At 52.2% G+C, this 17,636-nt stretch overlaps 1 protein-coding gene across 2 annotated transcripts in view; it reads left to right on the top strand.

Moving 5' to 3' along the window:
• Window positions 1–551: 551 nt before the first annotated feature.
• Window positions 552–17,636, top strand: part of TSPAN15 (tetraspanin 15) — a 50,208-nt gene continuing 33,123 nt past the window's right edge. The window contains exon 1 of one of the 2 annotated variants that reach the window (XM_006099964.3): window positions 552–781. In XM_006099964.3, coding sequence (XP_006100026.1) covers window positions 686–781 — 96 coding nt within the window. In that variant the 5' untranslated portion in view covers window positions 552–685. The remainder of the gene's footprint in view (window positions 782–17,636) is intronic. The other variant, XM_014465409.2, reaches the window with a different exon arrangement.

Here is a 17,636-nt window from a genome sequence, read left to right as displayed (position 1 = left end):
CTCACCTGACCACAGAGAAGGGGATTCCCAGAGACTGGTTGGGGAGAAGGGGTCCGTTAGAAAAGGAAACTCAGGGTCCCGGCTCCATGGGGGGCCCTTTAGCCCCACCCTGGTCTGCTGCACCTTCCTAAACCCGGCTCTCCGCCCTCCTCAGGCTGAGCAACTCCACTTCCTTATTACACTTCACGTCTTGCCCGTTTTAGCACTTGAGCGGTTAGGTTCTGCCCTATTCCCATAGTCTTCCCTCTTGACAATGGTGGAAAGTGTGCATTTTCCTATGTACCCGGATTGGGCACGCTCTCTCTCTCCCTACAGCTTCTCTGTACACATCCTCTCACGCCCCACGAGTACAGCCGTTTCCAGAGTTGCACGCGACCTCCTTGGCAAAAACCTCGCCCCCTCCCCTCCCTTCCCTTAGTCTGGGTCTCCGGCTGCAGCCCCGCCCTCATCCCGCCCCCTCCCAGAGGCCGGGCCGGTGCCTCGAGCCCATTGGCCGCTGGGGCTGGCTGGTCCCGGGCCGGGCTGTGATTGCGGCTCGCTGGTGTCAGTCCCCGAGCGGAGCGAGCGCCGGGGGCGGGGAGGGGCGGGGCGGGCCGCCCGGCTGGCAGCCGCAGGTGGGGCTGCTCGCTGCCAGGGACCGAGCCGGGAGCCCCGCGCCCCGCGCCCCGCGCCCCGCGCGCCCAGGATGCCCCGCGGGGACTCGGAGCAGGTGCGCTACTGCGCGCGCCTCTCCTACCTCTGGCTCAAGTTTTCGCTCGTCATTTACTCCACAGTGTTCTGGGTGAGTGACCCCAGTAGGGCCCGGGGATGGAGGTGGGGGCACCCTCCCTCGACCGCCCCCACGCCGAGCCCGGGGTTGCGTCCAGACGTGGCTGCTCCTCGCCCCCCTCTCCCTGGAAACGGGGAGATTCTGGCTCAGCCTGCATTTCAGCCCCCTGGTCGGGATCCTTAGAGTCGCTTGGCTACGACGAAGGAGCACCTCCTAGCTCACCTGTGCGCACTTGACCAGCCGTTTGGTCCTCCGCGTCCCTGCGGGTAGGCCTGGCTCCCGCGTGCGCCTCGACCACCCCCACCCCGCCTGCGGGGCGTTACTGAGTTTCCCTCCCCATCAGCCTGTGCAGGAGGCTTTGTGGCCCTGGACTCCCGGCCAGGTCCCCACTATTTACTTGCTGATGCCCCTGAGCAAGATGCTTCCCCGCTGCTCTTGGTTCCCTCCGAGTGGAAGGAGGATGTGCCAGGAGGATGTGCGTGCCTTGCCCGCCGCCGCCGGTTGGGAGGGTTCCACCAGACGACATCTGGGAGGTCTCCGGCCACTCTTAGGAGCTTAGTAACAATTTCCACGCCCACTGAGCTTCCCTCCCCTTCTGCTGTCTTGATGGGGGCAGGATGGTAGTCCTTGGACATGAACCAGGCTTCGAATCCTGTTGATACCACTTTCGAGCTGAGTGATTTTGGGGAAGTTCCTTCAACTCGTTACCGCACTTGTAAATGGAGACTAATTATATTCAACGTTTAGGATGGTTGTGGAGCTTCAATGAAGTAGGCCGAGCACAGTGCTTACTTAGCACAGGGACCAGGGAAGAGCTCAAGGAGTGCAAGTCCTTTTTTTAATTGTGGGCAAGGAAACTGGGCCCTCCTGGTAAACTGTCCCCAAGAGACTGGGTTTCTTTATGGAGAGTTCGGACGAGGCTGGCCCCCACGTGGAAATGAAGACATCTGTCCACAGTCCGATTCCAGGCCTGCAAGTGTAGACGAGGCCCTTGCCTCCCGTGTGCCCCAGGGCAGACTTTCCCAGAAAGGGGAGAGGAAGTCACTGACACCCATCGCCCCCAAACTCATGCGCACGCCTGTCTCCCCCTCGGCCTCTCCCTGGCTCTATTCTACCGGCAGGAACTGTCAGATCTGCCACCAGGCCTGGCTTTCCCTGTGGCCCCTCTGCAGATGTGACCTGGCCTAGTGGTCAAGAGACCCATATTCCACTCTTGTTCTGCCCCTGACTCACTGGGAGGTCTTAGCCAGTCACGTTCTGTTGGGAGCCTCAGAGCTGTTAAGCGACTTGCCCATCTAGAAAACTAGGTGAGCCCAGCTCCCAATCCAAGTCTCAAACACTACGTAATGTGGGAGAGGGAGGAGCAGTATGTTTGGGGGCCAGAGGATGAGCACAGACATGTGGGTGGGAACCCCAGGGAGGCAGCAGGGTGAACGTGGGATTGAGACGGGGGTGATTTGGCTTCTCATTCAATGTTGCATCAGAGTCAAGTAGAGAGCTTTAAAAACACTACCGATGCCTGGGCATGGGTATTTATTTTAACTTACCGTATTTAAGCTCTCCAGGTAATGTTAGTGTGGACTCAGGGTTGAAAACTGCTGGGCTAGATGGTCTCACAGGCCCCTCGATTCTGATTCTGGGATGCTTTGCCTGCCCCTTGCTTGTCTGGCCTCAGGAGCTCTTCTCTCAGAAGGTCCGAGTTGAAAGAGGGAAGGCTAAAATTGGTGGGAAATAGGGAAGGCCAGGAGTCAGAAGGTGGGGGTTCCGTTTCTGGCCTCACCCCTTCTCTCCATATGTAATCACCAACCAGCCTCTTAACCTCCTTCTGCCTCCATTTTCCCATCTGTAAACTGGATGACTGATATTGTGCTCCACACCGCCTTGGGCTGTTTTTAGGATCAGTGATGTGAGGACAGAGTGACATGTGGGCAAGCCAAGTGCTGTACAAAAGAAAGTTATACCATTAAACTAAGCTTGCCCAGGCTGGTGGAGCATCATCTCATGGGTTGATTCCTGGTGAGGGCACATACCTAGGTTGCAGGTTCAAATCCTGGTCTGGGCGTATTTAGAAGGCAACCGATCAATGTCTCTCTCTCACATTGATGTTTCTCTCTCTCCCCTTTCTAAAATCAATAATAAAAACAAACTAATCTTGAATTGTAAGGCCTTGTTCTGCCATTGTCTCCTGTAGCCCAGAGAGAAGACCACCTTATGGCCCTGGCTTTGCTTCTTCTCTGGGGTCAGGGTGGGTCTCAGAACTCGGAATCCTTCCTCGCCAGCCAACTGAGCTCACCTTACCAAGTCCTTGACTTCCCATCCCTGGAATTATTTCTGCTTAAAAATCTCCCCACCCATGCCAAGGACTCAGCCACCTGCCAACTCTGCCCGGGCAGCTCCAGGGGCCGGAGTTTGACTGCAGGGCGGGAGCCCAGTGTGAGTAAGTAATTTGTTCGAGACTGGGTTTGCTGTTAATTGCACATCATTACAGGAAAGCCCATTATGCCTGGTTCCATCCCTCGGGAGGAGGAGTGGTGCCAAGGGTTATTTGCTTTATAAGCCCAAAGTGCTAACACTTTCATCTCAGCCTTTAGGTCTGGAAGGAGCCATAATGTTTACCATAACCATGCACCTTCTATAAGACTTGGCTTTAAAACTTATTATCAAGTAAAGGCATTGTACAACATTTATAAGTACAAAAGAGTAGTTATCAGTGACAAATCTCCCTCCTACCCCTATCCCCTGACCTGCACTGTCCAGAGGGGACAGCTATTATCAGCTTCTTGTGATTCTTTCCTTAGCTAATATTCTACCATAGGATGCCCTAGACCAGCCGTGGGCAAACTATGGCCCACGGGCCGGATCCGGCCCGTTTGAAATGAATAAAACTAAAAAAAAAAAGACCGTACCCTTTTATGTAATGATGTTTACTTTGAATTTATATTAGTTCACACAAACACTCCATCCATGCTTTTGTTCCGGCCCTCCGGTCCAGTTTAAGAACCCATTGTGGCCCTTGAGTCAAAAAGTTTGCCCACCCCTGCCCTAGACACATACATGCGCATATACTATATTCTCGGTTTTCCACAAGCACACAGTTCTGCCCCTTACCTCTTTATTTACATTTAAATCCATGTAAAATCTGAAGCTCGGCTAAGGGTTGCCTCATTCTGTTTGAGGGCCACATAGAATTCACTGTAGGCGATGCCAAAACTTATTCATTCGGTCTCCAGCTGGGGAACTCCGGTTGTTTCCGATTCCTAGTTTCTGTAAACTGAGCTGCAGTGAGCATCTTCAAATGTCGGTGGGTTAATTTCCAGACATTTGCTTTGCACATATCTGTGCATGTCTGTGGGTTAATTTCCAGAAGTGGAATTGCTGGGTTAAAGGTTATGTGAATGTATAATATACGTACAGAAAAGCACCAATCATAAGTGTATGCAGCCCTACCTGCTTTGGCTCAGTGGATAGAGCGTCGGCCTGTGGACTGAAGAGTCCCAGGTTTGATTCCGGTCAAGGGCACCTGCCCGGGTTGCGGGCTGGATCCCCAGTGTGGGGTGTGCAGGAGGCAGCTCATCAATGATTCTCATCATTGATGTTTCTATCTCTCTCTTCCTCTCTGAAATCAATAAAAATATATTTAAAAAAATAAGTATATGCAGCTTGATGGATTTTTACAAAGTGAACACACCTGTATAATGAGCTCCCAGGACAACCAGCAGAATGGAGAGCAGAAGCCAGAGCACACCTTGTTCCCACTTCTGATCCCTACCCTCCCTTCCAGTGGTAATCACCACTGGAATGTCCAATAGCATTGGACAGCTTGGCCTGGTTTTGTATGTGCTTACAAGGTTGACAAGTGTTAGCTTGCTCCACATAGAGGTTTTACCAGCTGTAACGTTCTTTGCTGTAAACGGACTCACTTTTTAAACTTAAGTTTGTTTTTAAATGAAGGGTTTATACACTACTACCAATGGAAAAATAATATTCCCTCATCAAATATAGTAGGTAACGGTTACAGTAAGTACAGTGCAAGGAAACCAACGTTATTAAATCCTAGCTAGATATTATGGGTGCGGTAGGCTGTGAACCTGAGGCCTGCCCTCTTTGTTCAAAAAGCAGTTTGGCAAGACAAGCTGGCACCAAAGCTGAGATTTGCTCCTTTATGCTATGGGGAGGATCGGAAGGGAAGTGAGCAATGAGAACTTTTCTGTCCATGAGTCAATATGAGTCCAACCTTGAACCACTTACAGTGATCTCCTGCCACTCTTGGAGGGCCCTCTCGCTTTCATAGGGGGACCTTAGGGCCCAGGGAGGACATATTTCATAGTCGCTCAGCGAAGTTGGCATGAACCCCCGGGTGTCCACCCCCCCAGTTCATTGCTCCTTCTGGTAGGTTGCTGAGGGTTCTCCATGAGCAATGACCTCACCCAGAGGCGCTTGGAACCAACTCTTCCCATCATGCAGGGTGAATCATTCTGACACATGTGCCCTCAGCCCATTGGGGACACACCTCTATTTTTAGCACTCACCGCAGGGTAGTCCAGAGATCCGTTTACATGACTGTTTCTCCTTGCTGGACTGTGGGCTCCTGGAGGTCAGGGTGTGGCTCATTCATATCTTCTTCCAAATGCTGGTCTCGGGGCTGGGCACCCAGTAGGTGCTCAGAGAAGGCCTGTTGCATGGAGGTGGTCGAGTCCAAATCTGTGTCTTTTAAGTAAGGATTTGAATGGCGGTGCCTGGATTTAGAGGCCGAGCAGGGTGTGTAGCCAGCAGTGGTTAGATGTTGCTGAGGTCTTGAATTTGCGAAGTGGGCAGGGCTGATCATGGAGGAACTGTCACTCTGGGAACATTAGTAGTAATATTAGTAGTAATATTAGGAAGAAAAGAACTTAGGGGGGTGAGTGGGAAGGAAGTGGATGTGGGTAAGTAGTGAAGGTAATGTGTCAGAGGCGATATTAACTTTGCTTTGCTTTGTCTAAGTATGGACCCTGTTATCATAGCTTGGCCTGTGTTTTCTTATATATTCCTATAGTTTAACAAATGGGGAAGAGTGCGGACTCTGGACCAGGCTGCCTGGGTTCAAATCCCAATTCTGGTCCTTACAGGTTGAGTGACTTAGGCAGTAGCTTCCATGTGCCTCACTTGCCCTATTTGTAAAATTGAGTGATATTAAAATTACCTGAGAGTTGCTGCGATCATTACATGGATTAATAAGTAAGAAATGCTAAGAACCATGCCTGGCACATGAGAAACACTGTATCAGCTCCTTGAGGGCTAGCCTTTCTTCTCCTACTTTCCTCTTCATTTCAGGTGCTCAGGAGCCATAGACTGAGAATGAGAAGGGCCCTTAAAGGCACCTCTAGTGTGACCTTTAAAATTTTTTAAAAAATATATTGATTTCAGAGAGAAAGGGAGAGGGCGAGATAGAAACATCAATGATGACAGAGAATCATTGACTGGCTGCTTCCTGCATGCCCCACATGGGGATCAAGCCCACAACCTGGGCATGTGCCCCAATGGGGAATCGAACTGTGACCTCCTAGTTCAGTGGTCGGCAAACTGCGGCTCGAGAGCCACATGTGGCTCTTGGGCCCCTTGAGTGTGGCCACGAAGTTTCAATCGCACTGTACGTGCGCGCCCGCACGTGGTATTTTGTGGAAGAGCCACACTCAAGGGGCTGCAGTTTGCTGACCACTGTCCTAGTTCATAGGTTGACACTCAGCCACGCCAGCCAGGTGTGACCTTTTTCTTTTATTGAGGAGAAAACAGAGGCCTGGAAAGAGGAAGTGAGTTGCTTGAGACCCTACAGCAAGTTAGTGACAGACCAAGACCAGGGGCCAGGTTGTCTGACTCCAGTTTCTTCTCTGGGTCCCCATGGCCTTTCCCAGCCACCTGCTTCTGCTGAAAGAAGTGGTCCTCTCTGGGCTCAGGGCTCAGGGGGTAAGAGGACAGCACTCTGGGAGGAGCCAGGGACTTGGACGCCACTTAAGTCCTAAATGAAGCCAAGCGGAAAAGAAAGTAGATTCAGTTTCCAGCAGGTATTTCTAACTTTTGAAAAGAGCTTTATTGTTTTTGTGAAAATACGTGCACATAGTTCTAAGAAATTTCAAGCAATTCACGTAAGTACATTGGGAGGGAACCACTGCTACATGTTGGCAAACACCCATGGGGACATCTCCTTGTACGTATATGTGCGTATTTTATTTCCTTAAATTAAAAAAAAAAAGTGTACTTGATTCGTTAGGCAGGTCTATTTTCCTCTTGTTCTAGGCAAGCATTTCAAAGAGAAACGAGTAAAACCCAAGCAGAAAGGAGGCAGCCTTTGTACTGGAGGAGTGGTCCCCATGCCTGATGGGCTGTCAGAGAAGATCTGGAAGCAAAGGGCCTGGGCTTGGGCCTCCGGCAGAGAGGCCACCCCCACCCTCAGCCCGGCTACGAGGCCTTTACAATCCAGAGGACCAGAAGCAGGCCTGGGAGGGGTTTGGAGAATGTTCCAAGGAACTCATCTCCCAGATGAGCAAAGCGAGCCCGAGAAAGTCCCTTTGCTCCCAGCCTAGGCTTCGTTGCGTGACCCCTCACAGAAGGAAGGGATTGTTAAGTTGTGGGGCTGGCTTGGGACCTTGCTGCCTTTGTTTGTTTGTTCCTGAGAAGCTGGAGTTACGACCTGCCTCCTTCCTCCCCCTGCTGCCCTGTGCCTCTTCTCTCTGTGACTCACAGTGCCAACCTGGGGTGGGGCTCAGTAAACAGATAAGGAGCTGATAATGAAATTTCTGTACCAGCTGGCTCCACGTGCAGGGAGCGGTGTCTTCTGGGTAAGCCCAGGACACGGGATTGAAAAGAGAAACCTTTCCCAGAATGAACCTTTGGATCTGAGTGGGTTTGAATCAACATCTTAGTGGAAGGGAGGAGAGTCCAGTCTTGACCTGCCGTTCTTTTCAGGGTGGGGACGATTTGTTTGCATATTCAGTTAAGTTCTTTCTTCCTTTCTTTCTCTTTAAAAAATTTTATTTTTATTTTTTGATTGGGCGGGCGTCAACTTGTTCCACTCATTCATGCACTCATTGGTTGATTCTTCTTTTTTTTTTTTTCAGAGAGTAAGGGAGAGGGAGAGAGAGATAGAAACATCAATGATGAGAATCATTGATTGGCTGCCTCCTGCACACCCGCCACTGGGGAATCAAGCCCGCAAACCTGGGCATGTGCCCTGACCGGGAATCCAACTGTGACGTCCTGGTTCATCGGTCAAAGCTCAACCACTGAGCCATACCGGCCGGGTGTTTGGTTGATTCTTGTATATGCCCTGACCAGGGATTAAACCCATAACCTTCTTCTTCTTCTTTTTTTTTTGTTGTTGTTAATCCTCACCGAGGATATTTTTTGCATTGATTTTTAGAGAGAGAGGAAGGGAGGGGGAGAGACAGAGAGAGAGAAGCATCAATGTGAGAGAGACATATCAATTGGTTGCCTCCTGCATGTGCCCCGACCAAGGCCAGGGATCCAGCCTGCAACCGAGGTGTGTGCCCTTGATCAGAATTGAACCCGGGACCCTTCAGTCTGTAAACCCACAGCCTTGGTGTATCAGGATGACACTAACCAACTGAGCTACCCAGCCAGGGCCACACATGCTTTCTTGACGTCTACGTGTGTGCCAGGCACTGTGATAATTATTGGGAAACAAACAAGAAAGGCTCAGTTCAGACCTTGGAAGGCACACAAACCAGTAAAGAAACAAGCTCGGGATAGGTGCTAGAGAGGAAGTTAGGGAGAAGCGGGAAGAGGTGGGAGCTCCTGCTTTAGGTGGGTGGTCAAGGGAAGCCTTCAGGAGGAGCTGAGGCTCAAGGGGTGAGAAGGAGCCAGCCATAAAAAGGCCTGTGCAGAGCATCTCAGAGGGAGTGGTGGGGTGTGGACCAGGTCTGACTGGCTGTGGGACCATGGACAAGTCACAGACAACGCCCTGTGCCTCAGTTTCCTTGTCTGTCCCTCCCACAGGGGCCAGGCTTGGATGGGGAGATGCCTCCAGGGCCCTCTTAGCAGAGTCTTGTGTGGTCAGCATCAGCGCAGATGCTGGGAGGCTCTGCGTCCCTGAGCAGGAGCCCGGAGCTCACTGGCTGTGGTGAGGGGGTTGGGGGGGGTGGCGTGGCATGGGGGGCATGGAATGGGAAGAGCCACCATCTTGTACTAGTCCTGCCACTTTGCTTCATCTCATTGGATCCTCAGAACAGCCCTGTGAGCTGGGTAGACAGGGGCTGAGGAGACGAAGGCCTTGAGGGGCTGTGACTGGCACAACCAACCATTTGCATCCATTCCTGTGCCTGTTGTGTTTAATTTTTTGAAAGGGGGCTTTCCCACCAATGAGGGTGCTTGCATCTTGGCCTGCAGGGAAGTAAATATTTGCCCAGAGGGTGGAAGGAAAACAGCCTTGGCCTGGTCAGGGCTCAGAGCCCGCCCCCTTCCTGCAGGAGACCCCTCCCAGGATGCAGCGTGTGGCCTTGGACCAGTCACACAGCCTCCCAGGCTGTTTCCGGTCCTAGGGACGGGCTGTGCTGGGTGCAGTGTCGGGGGACTGCGGAGGTGCTTGGGGTCTGGCGGTTGGTCCTGTACACCCATTGTGTGCCGGGTGCTGTGGGCCCTGAGGGGGCTTGGCAGTGGGTGGAGGCTAGCCCCTGTCCCGCCCTGTCACAGGTTGGGGTGAAGTCTCCTGGCCTGAGTGGAGTGGGTGGGGCTTCCAGGGCTGGCATCAAATTCTGAGACCTTAGGGAGTGACCCACTGCTAGCCCAGTGGGCCTTGCCTGTGACTCGGAGCCTCCCTCCCTGGGGGATTTGATGAATACAGACGTCGGGGCCCCATTCTCAGACTCCATGGGGCTAGAGCCATGGTTGGCAAACTGCGGCTCACAAGCCACATGCGGTTCTTTGGCCCCTTGGCACCTCTAGTATTTTGGTACCCAAAATACCACATGCAAGCGTGCACATACAGTGCGATTGAAACTTCGTGGCCCATGCGCAGAAGTCGGTATTTTGTGGAAGAGCCACACTCAAGGGGCCAAAGAGCCGCATGTGGCTCTCGAGCTGTGCTTTGCCGAGCCACAGTTTGCCGACCACTGGGCTAGAGTGAGGCCTGGGCACCCATCATGTTTAAACTTCCCCTGGTGATTCTAATGTGCAGCTGGAGTGGAAACCACACCTCACAGCTGTGTCTGTGAGGGAATTCTGAGGGGATTGGCCTGGCTCCCAAGACGACGTTCTCTCCAGTTGAGTCCTGTACCCAGCCTTGCCGACGACGTGGACAGTCTCTGTGGGCTGGGAATGTGGTGTACACGTTGGGAAGGCGCACCACCGAGGGAGTGGCCCAGAAAGTGAGAGAGCATGCTGGCCAGGGCAGGAGGAGGTGTGTGGGGGGTGGGGGTGGAGGTGGAGGGGAGGAGTTGGTGGAGCCCAGTCTGGGTGAGGAAGGGCTGGTGGAGGTGTGTGGAGACCACCAGCCTGGGGATGTGGGAGGCTGGGCTCCTTCAGGGGACCAGGATGTATTTCGGGGGGTCTGTGGCTCTAGAATTGTGTTTTCCTTTCGGTTATGTTTACAGCATCCTTTTACCTGGTCTGAGGTTAACTTTGAAACCTGGAGAAGTCTCCATAGAACAGGTTGGAGTTCCTGAGCCAGGGAGTCACACACTGGGAGGTGAGCTGAGAGGAGTTTCCTCCCTTTGACTGTCTCCAGCTGGAGGACGGCTGAGGCACAGGCACCATGTTGGGAAGCTGGGTGTGATCTGGAGGAGCGGGGCCCGCAGTTCTGGCCGCCCTGGGAGAGGATGCAGGTGCGGGGAAGCAGTGCCAGGGAGGTGGCCTGAACTTGCTTGGGGTCATGTGGTGAGCTGGTGACCATCAGTGGAAGAATGGAGGCTTCTGACTCTGACCAGTGAGCTCTGTAGTGGGTTGAGTAGGCTCCGCTCCATCCCCCGCCCCCCCCCCCAAAAGCGCCAGATATGTTTATGTCCCTGAATCTGAATGTGACCTTATTTGGAAAAAGGGTCTTATAATTAGGTTCAGGATCCTGAGCTGAAACCATCCTGGATGGCCTAAATATGCCTTAAATCCAATGACAAGTGTCCTTATAAGAGAAAGGCAGGGGGAGCTTTGAGACAGGTAGGAGGCACAGACACTGGACGGCTATGTGAGCCGGAGGCAGGTAAAGGACCGCTTTCGAGCCTCCAGCAGCTGGGAGAGGCACGGCTCTTCCCTCAGAGCCTCTGGAGGCAGAGCAGCCCTGTGACGACACCTGGGCCTCCAGAACTGTGAGAGAATACCTCTCTGTTGTCTTACGGCACCCAGTTTGTGGTCATTGGTTACGACAGTCCCAGGAAACGAATGCAAGCCCTTTTTGCGTCATTTGGAAGGGGTCCAATTCAGGGCCCTGCAAATCCCTTTCCCTTCTGTGGGCTGCGCTGAAGACTCAGGTGGAGACCGGTTGTGGCTGGGGGAGTGGGGAGGTTGGCAGGAAGGGGGAGACTTATAGCCCTGCCCCACCAGAGGCCCCGCCCCCTCCTAACTCTGCAGGCCCTGGCAGGCCAAAGGCTGTGTGTGCTCTGCAACCTGTTTCTTATGGGCTCCCCCTCCAAAAGGAAAGCCCGATAGAAAGAGGCTAAAACTCAGGAAGGGGATGCAAGTTAGCTCTCAGGAAGGACTTCCTGGTCTGAAAGTAGTTAAATCAAAACGGCCTGCCCAGTGGGCTGTAGAACACCTGGGGTTCCCTTGCAGCCTTTCAGAGCAGGAGTGTCACCCATCACTCGGGCAGTTAGGATGCGGCTTGGGATTCCAGTTGGGTAGAACTTCGAAGGGCCTTGGAGGCCATCTGGTGCAGCCCCTTCCTTTCCTAGGGGAGGGAGCTGAGACCAGATCACGTGCAGCAAGTGCCTGTGGCCAGTGGGACAACCTCAGAGGGGACCGTGGGCCCTGTGCAGTGATTGTACTCCAGGATCCTTCTCTACAGCTGGAGGCGGGTGCCCCCATTCTAACAGGCCTGCTGCTGGGCCTGGGGACAAGGGCCTGACATGAGGTTTATCACAGACCGGCCTTCTCTGCAGGGCCAGAAAGATCCCAGGCAGCGGGAGCCCGGTTCATGCCCCTGGTTTGGTTCTGCTCAGCCTCTGATCTGGGACATCTGTTTTTCTGGCCCTGTGAGCCAAGGGGACGGGTGAGCCAGCCCGGTCGCTGTCCTTTGAGAAGCTGGCACCCCGAGTCCTAGCAGCAGGCTCAGGACAGCTGCAGACGTCCTGTGACCGGGGCGGGCCAGCCCGCAGCTCCCAGGGGGCTCTGGCGGGGACTTAGTCAGCACTGGACAGTTGGGCGCGGTGCTCATGCTCTGAGCAGAAATGAGATGGGACGGGAGTTGTTCAGGAGCCACAGCCCCTGAGACGGGAGAGGGGCCTGTTGGTTTCTGTCTTCCTTCTCCACTGCGGTCTCCTCTGGAGCGGCCTCCCTTAGAATTAAAGTTGCCCCTTTGCAGTTAGAAAGCGCCCCCCGCCCCGTCCTCTGTCTAGCCTGATGGTACCTTCCACTTCTGTTGATTAGATTAGGTCAGGACCATATTTATTTTGGTTAAAAAAAAAAAAAGTCGTCTGATTTAAAGAAAAATAGTGGCACCTCTTGGTCAGGTGTAGGCACTTTGTGTCTGCTGATTTTAAAGAAAGAATGGGATTCTCGTGTGTTACAGCACCTTTCCGTTTACAAAGAGGTTTCCCCATCTCTTGCAGGAGCTATCATTCCTGTTCAACAGCAGAGGCCCTGACACTCAGGAGGGAGTGGTCTGTCCCTCCGAGTCACAGCTCCTCAGGGAGGGAGCGCCTCACAGCCCAGCCTCAGGGAGAGGTGATGGCAGCCTCACCTCCTTGGACGGACGGATGGACGTTCAGCACCAGGGCTTCCTCATGATGCTGATCTGTGGTGTTTGTCTTCTCTTGTCCTAATTTTCTTAAAGGGGAGGAGGGGATTGAAGATGACCAGCACTCTCTCTCTCCTTCCTCCAAGCCTCCCCACATCAGGGAGGATCGAGTCCTAAAGCCGTTGGGTCCTGTATTCTGTAGGCTCAGCTGGATGTATAACAGGTAGGATCCTGCCAGGGGCTGTATTTAGCCCCAGCTCGCAGGGAAACATCTGGTTGGGGCATTAGTTTCAGGCCTGAGGAGGCTTCCTGTCCTGGGCCACTGGTGAGCCTGCCCCTGCTGTGGCCACTGAGACGTCCCTGGCCAAAGGGAGACACAGACCTGTAAACAGACACCTCGTGGAAGAGATGGAATTTGGACCTTGTTTGTTTTCGCAATGTTTCTACTGTAAAAAACATTAAAACAGGAACGGTGACAGAATGACACAGCGAACACCCATATGCCCAGCAGCCTGAACCGGTAATTTTGACATCTGGCCATGTCAGAGGAAGCTGCAGAGATTGTGACAAGTCACCCAAATATCCCAGCATGCACCTCCAAAAGAAGCGCTTGGATACAACCACAGCACCATTATCACGCCTAAAAAAATACCAAGACCACATTAAAACTTCTCCAGTTGTCCCTACAATGTTTCCCATAATGCACTGAAAAAAATCAGGACCCGGGGCCACGGCTCATGTATTGCAATGGATCTCATTTTAACAAAAAACGGGAGAGGTGATTCTGGAATCCTGGGGAAGACGGTGTGTTACTTGTCTGCATTTGCCTGACCCACCAAGACCTACTGGGGTTTTGCTCTCTCCTGACTTAGGGAAATTCAGAAAGTGAGCAGGGAAAGGCTTGCTGGGCTGGGAAGGCAGTGTGGAGCGGTGGGGCCCCCTGCCAGAGCCCTCCTCCTGTTGGAAGGAGAGCTGCTTGGTGGCTGGATGCCAGACCGGGACTCCCTGAGTGCCCACCCTTATTCATCAGCTGCACAGGGGCCCTGTGCCAGGTGCTGGGAGTGAGGCTCTAAAGAGCTGGAAGACCCAGGGCCGGTACCCACCGCCTGCTTGGGAGACCCACCGGGCCCTGGTGGAGCCTCTTGGTCCCTTGGTTCCCATGCTTGGGACATAGTTGGGATGGGGCCTGGAGAGGCCTCTTCTCTTTTGCAAGATGGAGAGTACGAAGTCAGTGGTTCCTCTTCAAGCTGGGATAGTGGAAATGAAACTTCTTTTTAAAAAAATTTTAAACCCACAGAGAAGTCGAAAGAAGAGTTCAAAGAACACCTGTGTGCCCTTGAGTTACCAACTGTTAACATCTTGTCTTAATCTTTCAATACATATACTTCTTTTTTGCCAACCAGCTGAAAGGAAGCTGCAGCCACTGCGATCTCACCCTCAGATACCTCAGCATTCAGGGCTTTCTCCCACACGCCACCTTGTCCTGAAAAATAACCACCGTGAAATAAAGCATCATCTATGCCAGCGGCTCTCAACCTGGGGGTCGCGACCCCTTTGGGGGTCGAACGACCCTTTCACAGGGGTCGCCTAAGACCATCGGAAAACACATATATAATTACATATTGTTTTTGTGATTAATCACTATGCTTTAATTATGTTCCATTTGTAACAATGAAATTGGGGGTCACCACAACATGAGGAACTGTATTAAAGGGTCGTGGCATTAGGAAGGTTGAGAACCGCTGATCTATGCAGATCATATCCAAAGTTCCTCAGTTGTTTTCCAAATGTCCTTTGTGGGCTATGTTACCCAATTCAGGGCGCATTCAAGGTTCGCACGTTGCTGTGGTTGTGCCGAGTCTCCTTAACCTCCCCCAGTGTAGAAGATCTTTGCTGTTTGGTTCCCTTGCAGCCTCCGGGTCTGTTGATCTGCAGAACATTAGCATTGTGGGTTTGCGTCCCAGTTTCCTTTGGGTTCAGGCCACACATTTCCTGCAGGAGCGCTGCACATGGGACGCGGCAGGAGGTGCAGAATGCCACCTTAGGAGACACGTGATGTCTGGCCACCCCGCCGCTGGCCATGCCAAGCTGGACTGCCAGCCCTCTGCATTGTAAATGTGCATTTCCCCACGATAACACACGAGTAAGCCGTGGGGTGACATCGGGGCTGTGTGAATACTCAGTTGGGTGAAAGAACGTTTGAAAGCCAATCTGAGCATGTGACTCCCCTGCTTACATTATTTCAGTGATTTCCCTGTTTCAAGTTTAACATATATTGAGTCTGCCCAATTCTCACCACCTCCATGCGCCTGCCCTCGTCCAGGCCTGCATCACCTGGAATCTGGTTACTGCAGTAGATTCCTGATTGCTCTCCCTCTGGCCTTCATGCCCCCTCTGTTGGCAGCATAGCAGCCAGAGTAACTCATTTAAAAGTCGAAGTCAGACCAGATCAATGCTCCGCAAACTTGTAGTGCCTCCCACCCACTCAGAGCAAAAGTCAGAGTCCTCACAGTGGCTTCAAGGGCGCCATCTGACCTGGCGTGCCCCGCCCCTGCCCTCTCGCCTTATCTGCACTCACCCCTGTCATGCTGCAGCAGCTACTCCTTGAACTCACGGACATGTTCCAAAGTCTTGGTAGTTGCTTGGACGTTCGTCCACATGTCCATGTAGATGACAGAGACCCCTTCCCTACTTCAGGTCTTTGCGATTTAAAATGGCAGCCCCCTCCCCCAGCCTCCCTGGCTTCCTTTCCTGTTCTGCTGTTTTGTTTTTCTTTAGAGCACGTGTAACCAGGACATACTACGTGTTTTTCTTATTTGTCTCTCCCCAATTAGAATGTGAGTTCCACCAGAGCTGGGGCTCTGTGTTTGCTGCTCTATCTGTGCTCCGCTCCCCATTCCTAAAGCAGCTGCTCTCAAAGTATCTTCCAGGGATCCTCGGTGGGTGGGTGATCCGGGAAGGCCAAACCATTTTCTTTCTTAATCATTTTCAATTACAGTCGACATACATCATTATATTAGTTTCAGGTGTACACCCCAGTGACCAGACATTACATAAATTAATACGTGATCACACCAATAAATAAAACCATATTCGTAGTAATAACATGTTTTCCCCCTCTCACTTGCTGTATAAATGGTTTGTTTTAGCCTGAGAGATCAGGCCTTGGGGGTCTGCCTTCTGTGAGCTTCCCCGGCCTCCACCTACCTACCTGCCCTTGGCGCCAGCGATGCTGAGCTGCTGTCTCTGAAGCACTTTCGTGGGCACCTGAAACTCTTGTCCACATCAGAAATTCTTACCTGTCAAATGCATGCATTACATGGGCTCAGTTCAAACACTGCCTCCTCCAGGAAGCCTCCGTGATCTCACTGGTCTTGCCCAGGATTTAGCATTTCCTCCTCTGCACGTTCAGTCCCCTCAACCCCCGTGTTTCCCCATTTCTGCTGCATTTGTTGGCGAGTAGGTGTTCTTAGTAGAATGAGCTCCTCGAGGGCAGGAACTTGGTATCTTTTTACTCCCAGATGTCGTGTATATTTCCTTCCACGTCCTGCGTGGATCAGGGTTTGGGATCTGAAAAGAGGAGCCGCACACAAATTAGAGAAAAATGACACGAGATAATTTTGAAATATTGGGGGACCAGGCGGGCAAGTCCAGAAGGACTTCCACTGATGCTCAGGCCGCTCCAATCTTTTATTTGATCTGGGGTAGCCCTAGGTTAAGGAGGTTTCAATGACACACGGATTAGCTCATCAGTAGACCATTTCCAGAAATAGGCAGAATATCTAATCAACAATAATCAACAAGGATTTACATAAGTATCTAAGGAATTAAGTGAACTAAGGTGGGGATGATGCTTCAGCTACCATTACCTAAATTAACTGGGTGATTTCTAGATTAACTGGGTGGTTCACAGCCCTGACCTTTGTTAGGGCTTCAAAGGTTACTAACTTTTGGGTGTCTCTGTCTATACTCAGCTAGTGAAGACAATAAATGGACTCTGGCACCAGTGACTGTCTGGTACCTGACAGGCATTTAATAGATGTATGTTGGATCAGTGAGTGCTGCCTTGGAATTCAGAATAGGGACTCCCCCTCCCCTGAATTATCCTTGGACCAAAGTGCCTCTAAAGGGGAAATGGCTTGTGGCGTCTGATTTGAGTCTTGAAATGTTAGTGTTACATCCGTCCTACCTCTTTCCTGGGGAAGGGGAAGTCACGTTTACTGAGCAACTGCTTGGTGCCAGGAACTTCCGTATGGCATCTTGCTTTAGGGGCATTGTGGTTCATTAGGCCACTGTGAACTGGCATAGGCCCTAACCACTTCCCATATGGCTTTGTCAGGAGAGTGTGGTCTGGGAGCGGAGCCATCAAAATTCCTATGAACTTCTGGGACTAGTGTATGTACATAATGTGAAGTCCTGTAGGTCAAAGATGGTATGTGTGTTGCTGGGTTCTGCCACCATGCCCTGCATGCAGTAGGTAATACACACCCGGAATTACCTGTCAGTGGGCATAGTTAATACTATAAATATCAGTACCAGTGAGGGCTTCCCATTGTTGATTTCATAGGCGATCAGGAGTGAAGAGAGATCCCTGTAGCTGGGGTGACCCAGGAAGGCTGCCAGGGGGAGGAGGGCTTAGAGCTGAGCTTTGGAGGATGGTCATTAGTCCCTTTTGGCTTTATTCCCAAAAAACTGTTGTTCTCCTTTCCACTGCTGCTGTGGCCGGCAGTGTTGAGGGCGTGTACCTCCTCTGAGGTTGGGCTGGGAAGGGCATCTCGGTCCCCTGTAGGGCCTTTCTCATGCAGAAGTGTGACCTTCCTGGACTTGGTGGGAAAGCTTGGAGAACTCAGGAGAGGAGAAGACATCAGGCCCAAGTCGAACGGGAGCTAGTGACGGAGCTGGGATTACAGTCCCAGGCTCCCATGCCCCAGGTCAGTGCTCCTTCCAATGTATGATGCTGCGGCCTTTCTTCTTTGCCCTTTGACCTCTGTG

Source organism: Myotis lucifugus, unplaced genomic scaffold (assembly GCF_000147115.1).
Source record: "Myotis lucifugus unplaced genomic scaffold, Myoluc2.0 scaffold_292, whole genome shotgun sequence".
Taxonomy (NCBI): domain Eukaryota; kingdom Metazoa; phylum Chordata; class Mammalia; order Chiroptera; family Vespertilionidae; genus Myotis; species Myotis lucifugus.
Note: the sequence above shows the minus strand (reverse complement) of the source record. Positions and strands in the feature narration are given on the sequence as shown.